This window comes from Pangasianodon hypophthalmus, chromosome 5 (assembly GCF_027358585.1).
Source record: "Pangasianodon hypophthalmus isolate fPanHyp1 chromosome 5, fPanHyp1.pri, whole genome shotgun sequence".
Lineage (NCBI taxonomy): Eukaryota > Metazoa > Chordata > Actinopteri > Siluriformes > Pangasiidae > Pangasianodon > Pangasianodon hypophthalmus.
Genome location: NC_069714.1, coordinates 8,319,745 through 8,336,093, shown reverse-complemented (window position 1 = coordinate 8,336,093; position 16,349 = coordinate 8,319,745). Strand labels below are relative to the sequence as shown.

The 16,349-nt window shown below is 40.1% G+C and overlaps 1 protein-coding gene across 10 annotated transcripts in view; it reads right to left on the bottom strand.

Moving 5' to 3' along the window:
* The window catches only part of stxbp5l (syntaxin binding protein 5L), a 118,171-nt gene that overhangs the window by 71,622 nt on the left and 30,200 nt on the right, over positions 1–16,349 (bottom strand). For all 10 annotated transcript variants that reach the window (XM_026947179.3, XM_026947182.3, XM_026947180.3 and 7 more), the window contains exon 3: positions 4,447–4,528. In XM_026947179.3, coding sequence (XP_026802980.1) covers positions 4,447–4,528 — 82 coding nt within the window. The remainder of the gene's footprint in view (positions 1–4,446; positions 4,529–16,349) is intronic.

Below are 16,349 nucleotides of genomic sequence, written 5' to 3'. Positions count from 1 at the left end.
GCTACATGAATCTTGTTAATGGTCAATTAAGCGGAAGCATGTGGCTGAAATAAGGTTCACAGTCAGAGATCGACAGCTGGATGTCACAGCGGGCTGACCTCTGAACAGCAGTCTTGAGACGAGACGTTATGTCAGAAGTTTAGAAGTGAGAGCTGAAGCTACTTCTCAGTGCCATTTACAGCTAGCAAGGAAAAGAGCAAAGCATCCAAATCTGTCATCGTTTACATCCTTCTGTACAGCATTTGGTATGGCTTCAAGATGCTGTGGCTAAAAATTCTCAGTTTCTAAAGATAGCATCTAGACAGAAAACACATGTTCATTGCACAACCTGAAATTTCACCCCTATGTATAAGTCTATATCTAAATTGGTAAATGAATGTAGATTATTGCATTAGACAAGTTGCCAATTGCTTTTCAAATCAATGAGCATACACCTGCTCCTTTCTTTCACTTCCTTTGTATGAAAGAGAAGGGTGAAAAATGGCTAGGAGTGGCAGCTGGAAATTTTATATTTTGTGTCATTTTATATGTGGAGACTCACACGCATAGTGACTGCCCTGTTATGATGAACTGCAATTCAGAGAATTATATGGGATGTATTGAGAATGAGTACACTCTTACATGGGATCTGTATGACTGCTGTTTCACATGCATTTCATACATATTTCATGACACGTTTGCCAAAAGAAGAACGACGGCAGTAGGACGAGCTGAAATCATTGCTTAATAAATAAATAAATAAATAAATAAATAAATAAATAAATAAATAAACAAACTTCAGTCAAAAAAAGCACTGGGCACAGCTGTCTAGGTTTTGTCCTGTCATTGAGATGCCTCAGTTTGAATCGTGACTCTGTCACGATCATCTGTGACCGAGAGTCCAAGAAAGGCCTTGTTTTCCTCTCCTTCTGTCAATTAGGGTGATGCTGCCAATCGCAGGAGTATACTATTCATGTAAACAGGACATTCAGCTGCCCTATGACATCCAGAACGTTGTCTTTAAATGTTAGCCCTCACACTCCTGAATTGGTAGCTGTCTCACTAATTGGTCATGACTAAATTAGAAGACAATTGTGAAACGACTGGATTGGATCAGAGCTATAAAAATATCAACATTTCATCTAAATTGTGTTCAAAATGACATATTATTCAGAATGTCTGTGAGGAGGCACAGTGCAAAACAAGACTTGATGCTGTCACAAATGTATTTGTCACAAATGTATTTGTCATTTGTATTTGTAAAATTTAATTTACATATGTATATGTATATATGTGGAAATGTTTTAATTTACTTTTTAATCTTGCCTAGGCTGTCTCCTTGCAAAGACCACATTATGTAAGGAGCCAGTTTAACAAGTGTGGAGGTAATACAGTCAGTCTGCTAAAAGAGCTCTGAAACCTTGCTAGCTAAGTGTGCTTACCTCACACAGTGAATGTCATGCTCTGATCAAGTTGATGAATGGAAACGTGCAGGAATAAGCCGGATTTCAAAACACTATATCTTTACTTGTTGTTGAGATATATTCAAAAGAGAAACATATTCCAGGTGAGGAAAGCCCGATAGAGGTATCAGAACATTTGCATGTTACCTCGTATAGTAAGTACATTGTGTTTAAACTTTGCGTTTAGACTCATATGCCAGTTTTGTACATTTTTCCCCACAGAAAGAGGTCTGGCTATGCATTACAATGGGTGCAAACAGCTTAACAAATCAGGAGACTGAAGTGCTAATCATGCACAGGCTCTAATAGAGAAAAAAAAAACACCCAATGGTAACTGGTTTTAGCTGCATTTCATTTACTCTGTCCATTTTGCATATTCACCATGTAAAATGATCTGCCATGCTTTATCCAATGCTTCCTGTCTCTCACTTTCATCTATGGAGCTCTATGAGGCAGGTGACCAACACCTGCGTTTCCATGGTGATGGTGTTTACATAAACATATTTACCATTGCTGAACCCCAGAGACAATAGCACTGTGCGAGATGAGAAAAAAGGAGGAAGAAGGAAAATAGAGAGAAATAGCGAGAGAGGGAGGTAGACAAGGCCTTTTGATCCCAGATGAGGAAAAATCGCTTATGTTCAATGACCTTGTAGTTATTGGTGACCGTGTATCTGTACGTCGCAGCATTCACATCACTAGTTGTATATATACGAGAAGTGTGTGGATGAGTTCTGAGGACTGTCTGCCACCATGCAGCTTCATAACCAACCTGTTGTCATCCCCTCATCCAAAATACAAACCAGCAGTGTGTGTCTGTGCGCTAATGTCATCCCATAACACAATTATGATTCGCATGCTTCCTCTCTAGTGTCACTGTAATGTTTCATTATAAAACCATGACTCACACACACACACACATGCATACACTGCACACTGCATTGGAAATCAATCTCAAATCTTCTTGGGAAATGGTCAATGTGTGTGAACGATTCTCAGCCAGTCAGTGCATCTTAGGGAATGTGTGTCAATCATCTCTGTGTGCATTCAAGCATACTCGTTAGTTTCAGTGTGTGCTATAAAGCAGCGAAGCATGAGAAGTGAAATAAAAGGGGGAGAAAGACAGTGAGAAAGAGACAGAAAGCCTCTGATCTGTTCCATTTGACAGCACTGCAACAAAACACTGCTGATTGACTGCCTGTGTGGCTAAGATGAGGCCAAATAAATACGCTCTGCTCACTGCCTCTTCTTGTCCTCTCATTTTCAGCTGTTACGCCCCCTTCACCTTGATAACACCACTGTCATTACGTGTATGTGTGTGTCTGTGTATGAGAGACTATATTATATCATAAGCTCTTGATTTCTTTCTGTTTTTTTCTGTTTGGTTGGTTGTTTTTGTACCCAATTTTCTCCCACATTGGTCATAATCCTCATTTACACATGCATCTTTCGTCTGAAATGTAAGCACAAGCCATCACACTAGTGGAAAATAGGACGACATCTTGATGGCTACTTAAAACATTAGCACAGTGAAGCGACAACAGGAGTCAGTGAATGAAAAGAATGAAAAAAAAAGAACTGTCTGGAAATTCAGAAATGAGGGGGCTGTTGCCATTCACACCAAGGACAAAATTCCTCATCAGACAAATGGTACAGTCCGGGATGTGACATTTATGAGAGAATTTAAAGGCAAGTGTGATGTGTGCCCATTAAAACACTGTTTGAGGGCTGCATGTGTGAATGACATAAAGCCTGATAAATGTATGCTGATAATAATACCATTCAGAAGGCATAAGATAACAATGTCTGTAATGATTATGTACGATTTGCACAGTATACATCATCTCCCTAGCCTATAAAGCACAGTGATGGGAGTCTCTTCGCAATATACATGTGGTTGGCATACACCTTATATAAAAACAAACTTTATAATAAACGCTTGTTGTAGAGCTTATGATCATGTTAATGGCCATTATATGACTGTCTTTATTTTTGCTAGGATGTCAATAAATTACCTAAAACCCCTTCAAGCGTTGCTTCTCTGGCAGGTCTTTTAAAATGACATCTATATTTTATCTTTCTGGTTTTAAACTCTTAAAGTCAACACTTGATTTTGGATTGATTTTGGCAGGAGACGATAGAAAAGAACACTTCCAAGAGTCTCTTTATACTAAAGAAAGCACAAAACATCTTTTCCCACAGGATATATTGAAATCTTTAGCAACATCAGTTTGGACAGGATATACAGTATACAGTATATATACAGTATATTTCCTGGGATTATTTCTACTGGTCATTTTATAGAAGGTCAAATATGGTGCAGTCTGTAAAGATGACTGATATATTACGGATTCGTTCATGACTGAAACTGCAGAGACACTCTGGTAATAATTACATCACCCCACCTCCTTATGTAGAACTAATCCAATCAGTACAGGGCTAATGTCCTACTGTAGGTTTTGAGTGAAAAAACACAAAATGCTAATACTCACCTGCTAGCTAGTCCCCTAGGAGGGTGTAAGCTAACACATACTTTCTCTAAGATGCCAGCAGCTTGAAATCTCTGAACAGTTCTACCCGGTTCTAGTAACATCATGTGTTTGCTGTTAGGTGCTAACTGGTCTATGCTTCTCTAGATAAGCTAACAGACACCAACAATTAGCTAAGTGGAGAATTTAGTAGCAGACAGATGTGGCACCGCTGGAGTCAAACTGCTCATTCCAAATGACAGTTGTGGCACTCAGGAGTCCTGCTCATGACACTTGTAAGAGTAAATAATGAGTGAGTACATTATCTCTCCTAGACTGAGCAGGCCTGTGGCTCTTGACCTGATCCTGTTTGCCGGCAGTAATGAGTCTGCATTTAGAATCAGCATGTGATGAGCACACACAGACACACACAGACACGCACACACACACACAAACAAGATTGTGCATGTGAATGTCCAAGCAATCGCTGTGTGCTTTGTATATGAGGTTTGTGTGTGTGTCTGTGTGTGTTTTACCTCATTGATAAGGAACTGCAGTTGCAGTACAGCCGCTCCGCTCTCATGCTGACAATAGCAGTCCACTCCTGGCCGTCCCAGACTGATGACATCATAGGGTTAAGGCAAAATATTTAGAGATAGATGGAATAATCCATATTTAGAGCCATTTATAAGAACACATATAAGCATCCTTGTCAAGAAGCTCAGGTTAAAGCTAATGGCTCTGGCCTTTACAACAGCACAGTCTGAACATGTTTAAGGTCTGAATGATGCAGTGTGATGTGTATCATTTACTGATGATTCTCATGGCACCCAATTAGCGTTTATCACGTCACAGTGACCTTTTACAAAGAAGTAGAAGAACGGCTGTAGACAAACAGATATATTTTTAACTGAAATAAAGCAGCCTTAAATCATTAATGATTTAAGGCTGTTATGTAGCAGGTGTTCTTCTGAAGATTAATGGCATCATGAATTTTGCGACATACCAGGATATTTTATTCTAAAACATGGTTTCCTCTCTCAGGAGGTTAAGACTTCTCTCTTCATTCAATAAACATATCAAACATATCAACACAGGTATCAAGACAGAAATGGTTAAAGATGTTGTTTGAATTGAAGCGGGACATCCACATGTACAAATCTAAGAATATAAAAAGATTAAAATGTTCTACAAAATTGTTGGAAAAATAATAATATACTGTGCCTGCATATACAGTATCCTAACTCAAAATATACAAATAAAGGGAAGGCACTGCTGCACAGCTCCACTGTTACTCCAGTGTGTGTTACAAAATATATCACCAGCCTGTGGAGATGTCTAGAAACAGAAGCAAGAGCAAACTGTCAGTTACAGCACTGTCTTCTGTAGTGCAGCCAGGAAGTGAGCTTTTCCCTGAAAACAAACACAGTTTCTAGGTAAAAGTAAATTACCTTTCATAAAGCCCACAGGGCCGGATAATAAGACTTTCTCTCTCTCTCTCTCTTTCTCTCTCTCTCTCTCTCCCTCAGCTTTTATGTCAGAAGAGTATGCTGGAGGCAGAGAGCTAGTGAACTCAAACTAAACCCAAAGAAATCCAACTAATGATTCCACTGTAACGTGTTTGTCTGGTGGTCAAGTGCAAGCACGTACACACATACGCGCACACACACACACACACACACACACAGAACATGGGAGAGAACAGACAGCAACAGGAAGCAGCATCTTGCATTCTTTCCTCCTTTCACACACACATTCATATAAAATGAATATCTCCAGTTCAGCACTCAGCACAGGAGGTTCTGCATTGAAACACATTAAAAGCAGTTCTATCTGGCTATCTGAAGTCATATTGCTTCTTTGTTTCTCCTCTCCCCCCCACACAGCTCTGGCGACACTGGCGCATTTCCATTTCAAATGCTCTCAGCAGGTGATAAAACACCAAAGGCCTCGAACAAGGTCAGATCTCCTACAAAAAACCCACACCATCCACCGCCCCTCCATTGTCTGAGTGTGTGGGTATCTTGAATATTGAAAAGTACACTTAGTACGTCTGTCATATGTGGGTGCAATTTCAAGGACATTCAAGAACAGAGCAATTAAACTTTCATCTGTCACACGCCTCCTTCGTTACAGCTTTCATTAAAGCCAGATAAAGGGAAAGGGGAAAAAGAGGCACTGATGTGCACCACTGACTGCACCTCCTTCAAGTGCACTTATCATAATGCTAAATTATTCTGTGCTAAATTGTGCTTTTTCTCATTTTCTAAATGTTTGAACGCTTATGTTTTCTTACACCATTAAATTCGTAATTTACACCAAACTGTAGACTCGATTATTCATACATTTGGGGAAAAAAATGACATTGATGAACACAGTCAGCATAAAGGACATGCCAAAGACTGATGGATGAATGTGTTGGTGTTGTTGGTGGGGGCTGCGCAGGGGGCAGAAGGGTAATTGTCCTGCATGCATGATTGCACCTTAATTGCGCTTGGTTAAATTACCTTGACCAGCTCTAATGCATGCAGGCATCACACACACATGCTTGCTAATGGTTCTTTGAATTCCTTTCACACACAATATGAGATTAGCTGACATCATGACCCCCCCCCCCCCCCCCCCCCCCCCCACACACACACACACACACACACACACACACACACAAAAAAAAATAACTTTATTGGGAAAATCTCAGCCTCGTGATGAGTAAATGTTTACTCACAGTTCACCTCTCCTCTGTCACTAGCAGTAGAAATACCAGTAACTAGTAGGCAGAAATATGGTGAGTTAATGTGAGGGGTGAAGAATGAGGGGGAGGAAAAAGTCAAGAGAACTCTAAAACGAGTGGAGAGAAATGAAGAGACAGAGTGGAGGTGTGAAATGAAGCGAATGGTGAATCAGACATCATAAAAAAGAAGGGATGGCAGAGTGGAAGGAGCGATTAACTATACAGGGTAACAATGAGACAGAGGGAGATGAGGAGGTGAGTCAGAGAAAGAAATAAAGAAAACAGGTATATTTGACTCAGTGACTCAGAAAGAGTGGGAGCGAGCGAGGCCTAATGGTGTCAATGTCACAGAAGCTACACACACAACACAGGTAGAGCTGTGACTCACTGCAGTGTGTTTGACATGTTGCCTGATGTAGCGCTCCTAAAGCCGTGCTGCTATTAGGATGACTAATGGTCTCCGCCAAGTATAAAATGTCAATCGAGGGTGACGTCAGTGTTGGTTCAATATTCAGATGAGGCTTGAATGGGGCTTGCTTTGCTGTATGTACATAATGTTGCACCAAGAACTATGCTCAAGACGAGGAGCTCTGTATTTTAATGGACGTCATCAGGTCATAAAAGAAGGAATGTTTGTAAAATTGAGAATACCATGAATCATGCAAAAGACCTTTATGTTATGAATTAACTTATTATTTCTGTCTTAAGCAATATGTGTTATGCTTTATTGAATAATAATAATTCAATAATTTCTTGACATTTGGTTCGACAAAAACAACGCCAGACAACAGAAAACAAAAGAGAAGTCACTACACATCGACCCTCATCAAAGAAATCCAGATTCTATAATTATGCAAATCAGCAAAGGACACAACTCTACACACTCTCCCTCATTCCTTCCTGGTAAGCAAGGCTTGTATTTGCATACTGGAACCTGATAGGCTCTTACATTTTATGATGCAACAACATGTCCATGTTAAACACTAACTCTGATTTTCAGTGAGGTTTTTTAAAACTCCATCAAAACTGTTGCACTATCAATACGTATTAATGAATTAATTTCTCTGAAAGGGTTTACACTAGCATAAGCAACATTTTTCATAAAGTATAGAGTGACATCAAATGTCTAGTGATGGCCCATGTCTTCATTTTGCTGGTCTACACTCACACAATAGCTTCAGCTCTCTAATGAGTGTTACTACTACCTGGTGCAGGGATAACAATCTATCTCTCAATGTCAATAAAAAGAAAGAGATGACTCCACTGCACATCAGCAGCACAACTCTGGAGAAAGTCAAAAGTTTCTTTTCACACCAAGGATCTCACATGGACCCTTAACACCACCTCCCTCCCAGCATGTCCTGCAAAGGATGAGAGCAAACCTCCACACCGTTCCATCTTCACCATTTTCTACAGTGGGGCAACAGATACCTCCTTCCACTAACACTGTTGCACCATATTCCTGAAAAAGAAGACATTTTCCTCAAATGTATATGTTACATAGAGGAATGGCAATAAAAACCCATTTAATTTGACCAGTGTAAATAAAAGATGCAGCACCTCAGTTGAGTCATTCATTGTGCAAAAGATACAGAGAAATGAGTCATGTATTAGCCTTAATGAAAGTGCGAATGTGAAGCATGACCAAAGCATTAGAGGAGTATACTGAAGGCATAAGAGTGTTAGCTGTAAATTAGATGAAGGAAACAATTAGAATGTGTTCATGTGTTATTACTGTATTATTGTAAGGATCTGTTATTTCGCTATTTATACAGAAGTCGGCCTTCGAAACAAACAGACCCATGAGAGAAGAAGAAGAAGAAAAAGAAAAGAGTGAGAGGGAGAAAGAGAGCACATTTGTTTTGCTTTCCTTCGCTTTAGCTATTGCAACTAATTAAAACACTGAACAGTGCTATAGCCTGGCTAAATTGCACTGCAATCTGTTTTCTATGAGTAGCCAGAGTTAGAGATGCATGCGTGCGTGTGTTTGTGTGTGTGTGTGTGTGTGTGTGTGTGTGTGTGTGTGCATGACAAAGCGTGAGCATCTGTCTGCGAGCGAGTGGTGAGAGAATGGCTGATCATGTGTGTTGACATTTCACTGCTGTCTGTGTGATGGTAGCAGACAGTCAGTCCCATGCCTTGTTGCTTCAGTAGCCTAATTCCTCAAACAGCCTCACACAGTCTAATAAGTCTGATGAGACCTGGAACATTACTAAAGCAGGAAGCTAGCGAATCAGACTGTCTAGGTACACTATGTTTTTCTAGACCTAGCCATCATTTGACCTGTGTAAAAAAGGTCTGAATTCACTTGGCTTACTGTGGAATCGAGTGAAATAAATGTGATGGCTGGAGAAAAACTGGACTCGACAGTAGTAAATTCAGCCTCAGCACGCTTCTGTAGTTCTTTTATTTGATAGATGAAAATAGTAGATTTGTGCTTGAAACGCACCCCCTCTTTTCCTCAGACCTGGTTCAGTCAGGCAGTATGTCCAGGTGATGCTATCTAATGCTGCATTCACACTTTAAAAGAGCACTGCTGCAATTTTTTTTATCTTCTGTAGTTCAGAAAATCGCAGAGTGAAATCAAGCTCCTAATATCGCCAATCAAGTAGCAAATTGAGAAGCGAAACTCAACATTAAGTATAGAGTGACAGTAAAAAATTTTGTCTTGTTAGTGAATGAATATGAGGAGACATACAACATGCTGAATTGAAAATATTTCTTTGCCAACAGGGAATAAAATCAATATATTTTATATTTTATTTCTTTCTGAACAGCGACAATATTTTTACGTTCCTGCTCCAGTGTTCCACGAACCCCTCTTTAGTTAGAATGAAATAAAACTGTGGTTAAAATATCAGAAGCCTAGGGTATAAATAAATCTAAACACTGCATTTAACCAGAAACATGTATTTACTTTTAGCATTTGCAGACAGGACAGGAATTTAGGAATTTCTCAAAATCACGCTGGAGAAATAATGCTATTACTCAGTTAAGCACTTCCTCAGACACTTGTGTAAATAATATTTTCATTCTGGAACAATTTAAAGTGATTTTCTTTGCATTTTCGAATATGTTCAATGACAAATTCCAATCATTTTCAGTTTTCTTTTTCACTCCCTGTAACATTTCTAATGCTTGATCACCAACATTGCAATATAACTAAAAATATCGACTTAGCTATTTTTGGTACATTCACCAGTATGTGATGTGACATCCCACTGTGGCTGCATACAGTCAAGTCTCACAAGCAGGTACTATTTTTATTTTCCTGCCTCCGAAGATACAGAGAAGGCAAAGAACATCCTCAGTCCCAGAGTTAGTTAATATTTCATCATTACTACTTGTAATAAGATATTTAATCTACATAGCAAGTTAGATCAGCACTGACTAGGACTTTTCCTGAAAAAAAAAGCAGGGTGTGAAAGCACCCTAAGGCAGATTCAAAACACGTAGCTAAAGCTAAGGCATTCACACAACACCTGCAACCCAAGACATCCGGTTCAATAGCTCAATATGATATAAAAATAAGTGTTGGAGGTGGATTTAAACAGAACTAGGCAAAGCTTAGTCTTTGCTTGATCACATTACATTGACTGGGCATTTGAAAACTTAGCAACAATGGCAAAACAGCAGAAATTCAGAAGCAACAGAGGCCTAGTATACTTTTTGTCCTATTCATATTTTGACTAATCTCTTTCACTGGATGATCAGTGTTCTGTTGTTGTGGTGACAGAGGTCATGTTGGTGTGGTGCTGCAGTAAGTGTTGGAGTCTGATATTCCAGACCCATACTAATGAAGTCATCATAAGGGAGATGATTAATGTAGATTAACACTTCCCTCCTGTTGTATTATGTTAATTCCACCTTGAAGTGTGATTCGGCGTGTGTGTTTATTGTTGTACCCGGCTGAATTAGCATGCATTATCTTTCCCTAGTTGATCTGCATACCTCTCTATTATCATAAACCACGCACGGTGCTGGAACACTAACAGACCACTGCTGTGTGCTGGAACGACAAACCCAAACCCTTCACTGCTTCACTGCTGACACTAATGATGCAGCACATCTGATCATTAAACAGTTCATCACTGTGTGTAATTGCCCGGTTTTGAGTGACAAAAGCTAACATCTAGTGTCAGTATTGTTCATGAAGAAAAAGAAAATGGTATTCAAAAAAACAGGGGTTTCTGCTTTTTCAGTGTCAATGATAAACTTTTCCGATTGTCGGCGGATTGTTATGTTAACGCCGAATTCGGCGTCTGACTCCATTTCCGAGAATTCAGCTCCGACTACAAACATGGCTACCTAAAGGACTCCAACTTCCAGTTCACACACTCAAGTTCACCCGATTACTGATTTCACACACCTGGATTCAATCACCACTGCACTACATAAGCACGCTCCCAAAACACACTTTGCGAAGTATTTGTTCAGCTCTGTTCACGCATCTGACATACCAAGCCTTTATTTCATGTTTGCTCATTCTGATTTTGACCCTCGTTTGTTTTCTTATTTCCTGATCATAGTCACGTCCTCTGAATACCTGTTTGTATATTGCCTGACCCTTTGCCTGATTCGGGATTCTGTCTTTGATATTGTGCTTTGGATTTGTTTGTGCTTGCAATCGTTGCTTTTAATAGAAGCATTCTCCACAACTGTCGCCGTCTCTGCCACCTGACACGGATACAAACTTATGTATGAAAACTTATGCACAAAACATTTTATTAACACATGAAATAACCTGCACCAAATCTACACTGACTAACTGATCACGATCTCCCTCTCCCTCTCCCTCTCCCTCTCTCTCTCTCTCTCTCTTAAATTATTCAATACATGGTGAATGTGCTGAGTCTAATTCAAGGACAGAGCTTTCTGAATTTCTGATCTAAACCGTTATCTACATTTTCCAAGGACAAAAGTGGGAAATTTGCACAGTAGAAAGGCAAATAGATTTCACACCAGTCTGATATATTTGCATTGAGTGGGGTAACCCAGGGCAAATCTATTACTCTACAGTGATGACACAAGACCTAACGCAAACGGTATTTTACAACCCGGCTACCATGTTAATCAAATTGTAGCTGACGTGCTTTATTATTGATTTATTGAATTACATTTTTTCACCCTTTTCCTTTTTGTACCAGAGGACTTTATGTTCATGAGACATTTTATAATTGCATAGTTTTTACATACAGCATGGAAATAAGGAATTTCAGCTTGGAGGCACATTGCTTTTCTAAATTTAATTCAGTCAAATGCAGGAACACAAAAATGGCTCCTAGAAGCAAACAGTCAATAACATTAATAAACCACATTTGAAGACAAACAAGCCTAGAGCATGTATTTGGAAAATATGACATCTAAAAAGCATAATATAGACAAGAACAAAGTGACCACTGGGTCAAATTGATCAAACCCAGGGTTTAATCCTTAAGGTGCAGCAATTAATGAGATGTTTTAATTAACAAGGCTACATAAAACTGCATAGTAATTAAAAACTATGGCAGAATTTTAAAATTGTAAAAATGGCATACACTATGCTACAGTTTTGGCCCTTTGATGCACCTTTAACATCCATCCATTCACTTATCCTACACGTGATGCATGGAACCTGGAGCCTATCCCAGGGAGCTTGGGGCACAAGGCATGGGACACCCTGGATGGGGTGCCAACCCATCACAGGGCACAATCACACACATTCGCACAATTTGGAAATGCCAATCGGCCTAGCATGTCTTTGGACTGGGGGTAGGAAACCAAAGTACCTGGAAGAAACCCCAAAAGGACAGGGAAATCATGCAAACTTCACACACACAGGGCGGAGGCAGGATTCAAACCCCCACGCTAACATGCTAACCACTAAGCCACTGTGCCTCCATCAACCTTTAACATGTGAAAAAATATACAGTTATTTACAACAGTGGAACATACTTTACTCTCTACAGCAGTCAAGTCATACAACATCACTGCAGAGATCCCTGCCACCTTTAAAACATTCTCTGAGTTATCAAAATTTAAGTCCATTATTTATATAATAATATTTATATTAATTTATATATATAAATATTATTATATTTATTTATATATTTATATAAATAAAAACTACTGAATATTATGGTTTTAGTCATACAAATCTACCTGAAGTACTAATTTGTCATTGTTGAGTGTAGAAGTATGCAGTATGGATCTGTCTTGCATATCTGTCTGTCAGTGTGTGAGTTGTCATCGCCTTGGTCCAGACACACTATGTCTGGTCTTTTAATTCTGCTCTGTAATTAGCCCACTGCTTCACACTGCAGCCCTGAGGATCCAGGTGTTACTGTTCATGGCCAAACCGACTCTGACAAATGACCTCCGCTGCCAAAGAACCCCCCCAACACAAACACACAAACACAGATACACTCGGATGGCTGCCAGACGAGCAAAAGAAAGCAGAGAAAACGGAAGGGTGGAGGAAGAGCTGTGAGCTGTGGCTTATGTCAGAATCTAATAATAAAAGACAATGGAGAGGGAGGGAGCGCAGGTGGTCTTGCTGGGAAATTACGAAGCCTAAATGCACAGCGCGAGGGAGCAGGGTTATTGATAGAATCTCTCGCGGCTGTTTCCGAACCAGTTTCCGCGAACCAGTTTCTTGCAGAGGCACGCCTGCTGGAGTGGCCCGTCCCGTTCCTTTGCTGCCTGACATTTTATGGTTTATTTCACACGGAAAGGCCAATGATTGTGATAAAGAGCCAAGCGTCATTTACATACAGCAGTTGGTGATGGCTGGCAGTTGGTTGAAACGGGTTCCATTGTTCATAGGGTCTATAATTCGGTTTTGCATAACACACAATGACTGACGTGTGCTGTCTGCCTGCGCATGGTTGTGCGTGGGCTCGTTCAGGCCTGTGCTTTTATTTTTCCATCCGCATCTGTGGATTTTGGCTATAACTAGTTATTATCATGCAATTGTGATTACATCTCTCTTCAATGCACATTTTTTTCTTTCCAAATTCCTTTAACTGTGCTTTTTTGCATTTTTGTTGCTTTCAGGTTTCAAAAACTGATTTGCACATTTGCCTTCATTTGAATCTGTAAAGAATGTAATGATATAGATTTGGTTTATATTATAACTTTGGTTTTGACTCTCGGCCTGGTAAACTTTAATTAGCTGAGGACAAACTGGTACTGGATAGACAGCTGCATGGGACATCAAATTAAAGAGATCACTGTTGTAAAGATAAGGGTAGCTGTAAAGAATAAATAGCTACCCTTATCTTTCACCCCTTTCATTTTCTGTCTGTCTCCCCCTCCCTGTGTCTCTCCCGAGCTTCAGGGATGCTGTATTTGGGGCTTGGCCTGTCACACGCTGGGTAAATATCAGTGTTTGTTGGCCACGCTTCATTTAATGAAGACGAGCTGAAATGCAGGACTGATGCTTAGGGTTAGACAGGCGGCATGATGAGAGCTATGGTGCGAGAGTGATGTTGAGAGAGAAAGAGAGAGCTGTGTATGGCAGAGACAGGGCCTAATCAATAAATCCAGTGTAGCATGCTATCGGCATGCGCCAGAACATGGAACTCGCCAGAGTCCATAGCTGGCATGGAATATTATGACTGAATCGCACAACGATATGCGAAATGTCACATGAAAAAAGGGACAATTATAAACAGCCCAAACCCCCTGTCACTCTATGTCTCTATCTTTATTTGGTTACAGTGTTCCTCAAGCTGCAGTCATCCTAATCCCTTCACTCTAATCCCTGGCTGAGCACACACCTGTGTGCCCCAGATAAAGAACGCTCACAAACGATGTCATCCTGCTGTTCAGCAATGCCACACTCACTTTCTTCACTCTGCCTTCATGCGGCCGCCCCCGCATGCGACCGCACTTCACAGGAGGTGAACATTTTTGGTTCAGTGTTATCCTGTCACTCTCCAGCTGGCGGTGGGACAGTGAGGTGACGGGCTGTAATTACTCTGAGCAGGATGCTATCATTACCCATGCTACAGAAAGGAGTGTGAGTCACAGGAAAGAGGGATGGTGGAAAAAGATGGATGCAGTTTCAGGCCAACCTTCTGGCCAGGCATTTTGATTAGTTAGGATAGAAATTGCTAAGGGGAATCAAGCATCTTTTAATTACTCTGTTGGCACGACTACAGTGTAAAGTTTGGGCTTATACAGTATGTGTCTGCATGTGTCCCTGTGTGTATGTGTGTGTGTGTGTGTGTGTGTGTGTGTGTAAGATGAGGGGGTCAAGAGTTGAGGGACGAAGCTGTGAGCATAATTGAGATTTTCACACTTCTATTCTACTCCTCCATCTTGATTTGTGCCCTCACAAACTCTCTCTCTCTCTCTCTCTCTCTCTCTCTCTTTCTCTCTCTATTTCTCTCTCTCTCTCTCAGGCCTTTCTTGGCTGCAGCAGAAACAACTTTGGTCTTAATGGAAACCAGGCTGTTTATCATTTCTTTATATGTACAGTTGGGGTCATAAATTTACACACACCTCTGCAAAATATTAATAATGTAAAAAAAGAGGGATCATAAAAATTGCATTTTGTTTTTTATGTAGTACTGCCCTCAATAAGCTATTTCACATAACAGATGTTTACATATAGTCCACAAGACACAATAATAACTGAATTTACACAAATGAACCAGTTCAAAAGTTTACATACGTCTGATTCTTAATACTGTGTGTGTTACCTGGATGATCAGTGACTGTTATTATGTTTTGTGATAGTAGTTCAGGCCCTTGCTTGTTCTGAGCAGTTAAACTACCCACTGTTCTTCAGAAAAATCCTCCAGGTCCTGCACATTATTTGGTTTTCCAGCATCTTCTGCATATTTGGCCCCTTTCCAACAGTGGCTATATGATGTTGAGATCCATCTTTTCACAATGAGGACAATTGAGGGACTCGTACACAACAATTACAAAAGGTGCAAACATTCACCGATGCTCAAGAAGCCAACACGATACATTAAGAGCCAGGGGGGTGTAAACTTTTGTACAGGATGATCGGTGTAAGTTGTTATTATTTTGTCTTCTGGGAAACAATTAAATATCTAATGTAGCTTCTGAAGGGCAGTACTAAATGAAAAAATAAGATCTTTTAACAAAATAATAATAATTAACACAGATCATTCTGTTCAAAAGTTTACATCCCCCTGCCTCTCAATAGTGTAAGATAAACAGAAATAAATAAAGATAAATAAATAAAGAGAAGAAATAAAGAAATAAATTCCATTCTTTTTTTGGACTTTTCCCCATTGTTATCTCCAATTTAGTCTTGCCAATTTCCAACCACCAGCCAGCTCTTGCCTATCATACAACAGCTTCTAAACAGCGAGGGCGGAGGCTAACACATGCTTCCTCCAAAACACACCAAGCCAACCAACTGCATCTTATTGAACCGCGAGTTCATGCTGCATCATAGTGCTCTCCACCCTCTTCCGCATACATGAGCTCACTGATTGGCTAGTGTCAGGGGAGAGAGTATGAAATCCCTCCCACCCTGAGGTACCATCATAGAGATTCAAGAGCAAAGCTTTTCTGTCGGACAACTTGGGAGCTATCCGCACATGGTTAAAGCTGGAGTCCAACTCATCACACAGAGAAACATTCACTGGCTTGATGAGACACATACACCATGATGGATGTGCAGTAGATTGCTTTTTTGTCTATCATCTAGAATCAAAGCATAAGAATGCCAATAAAAAACATGTC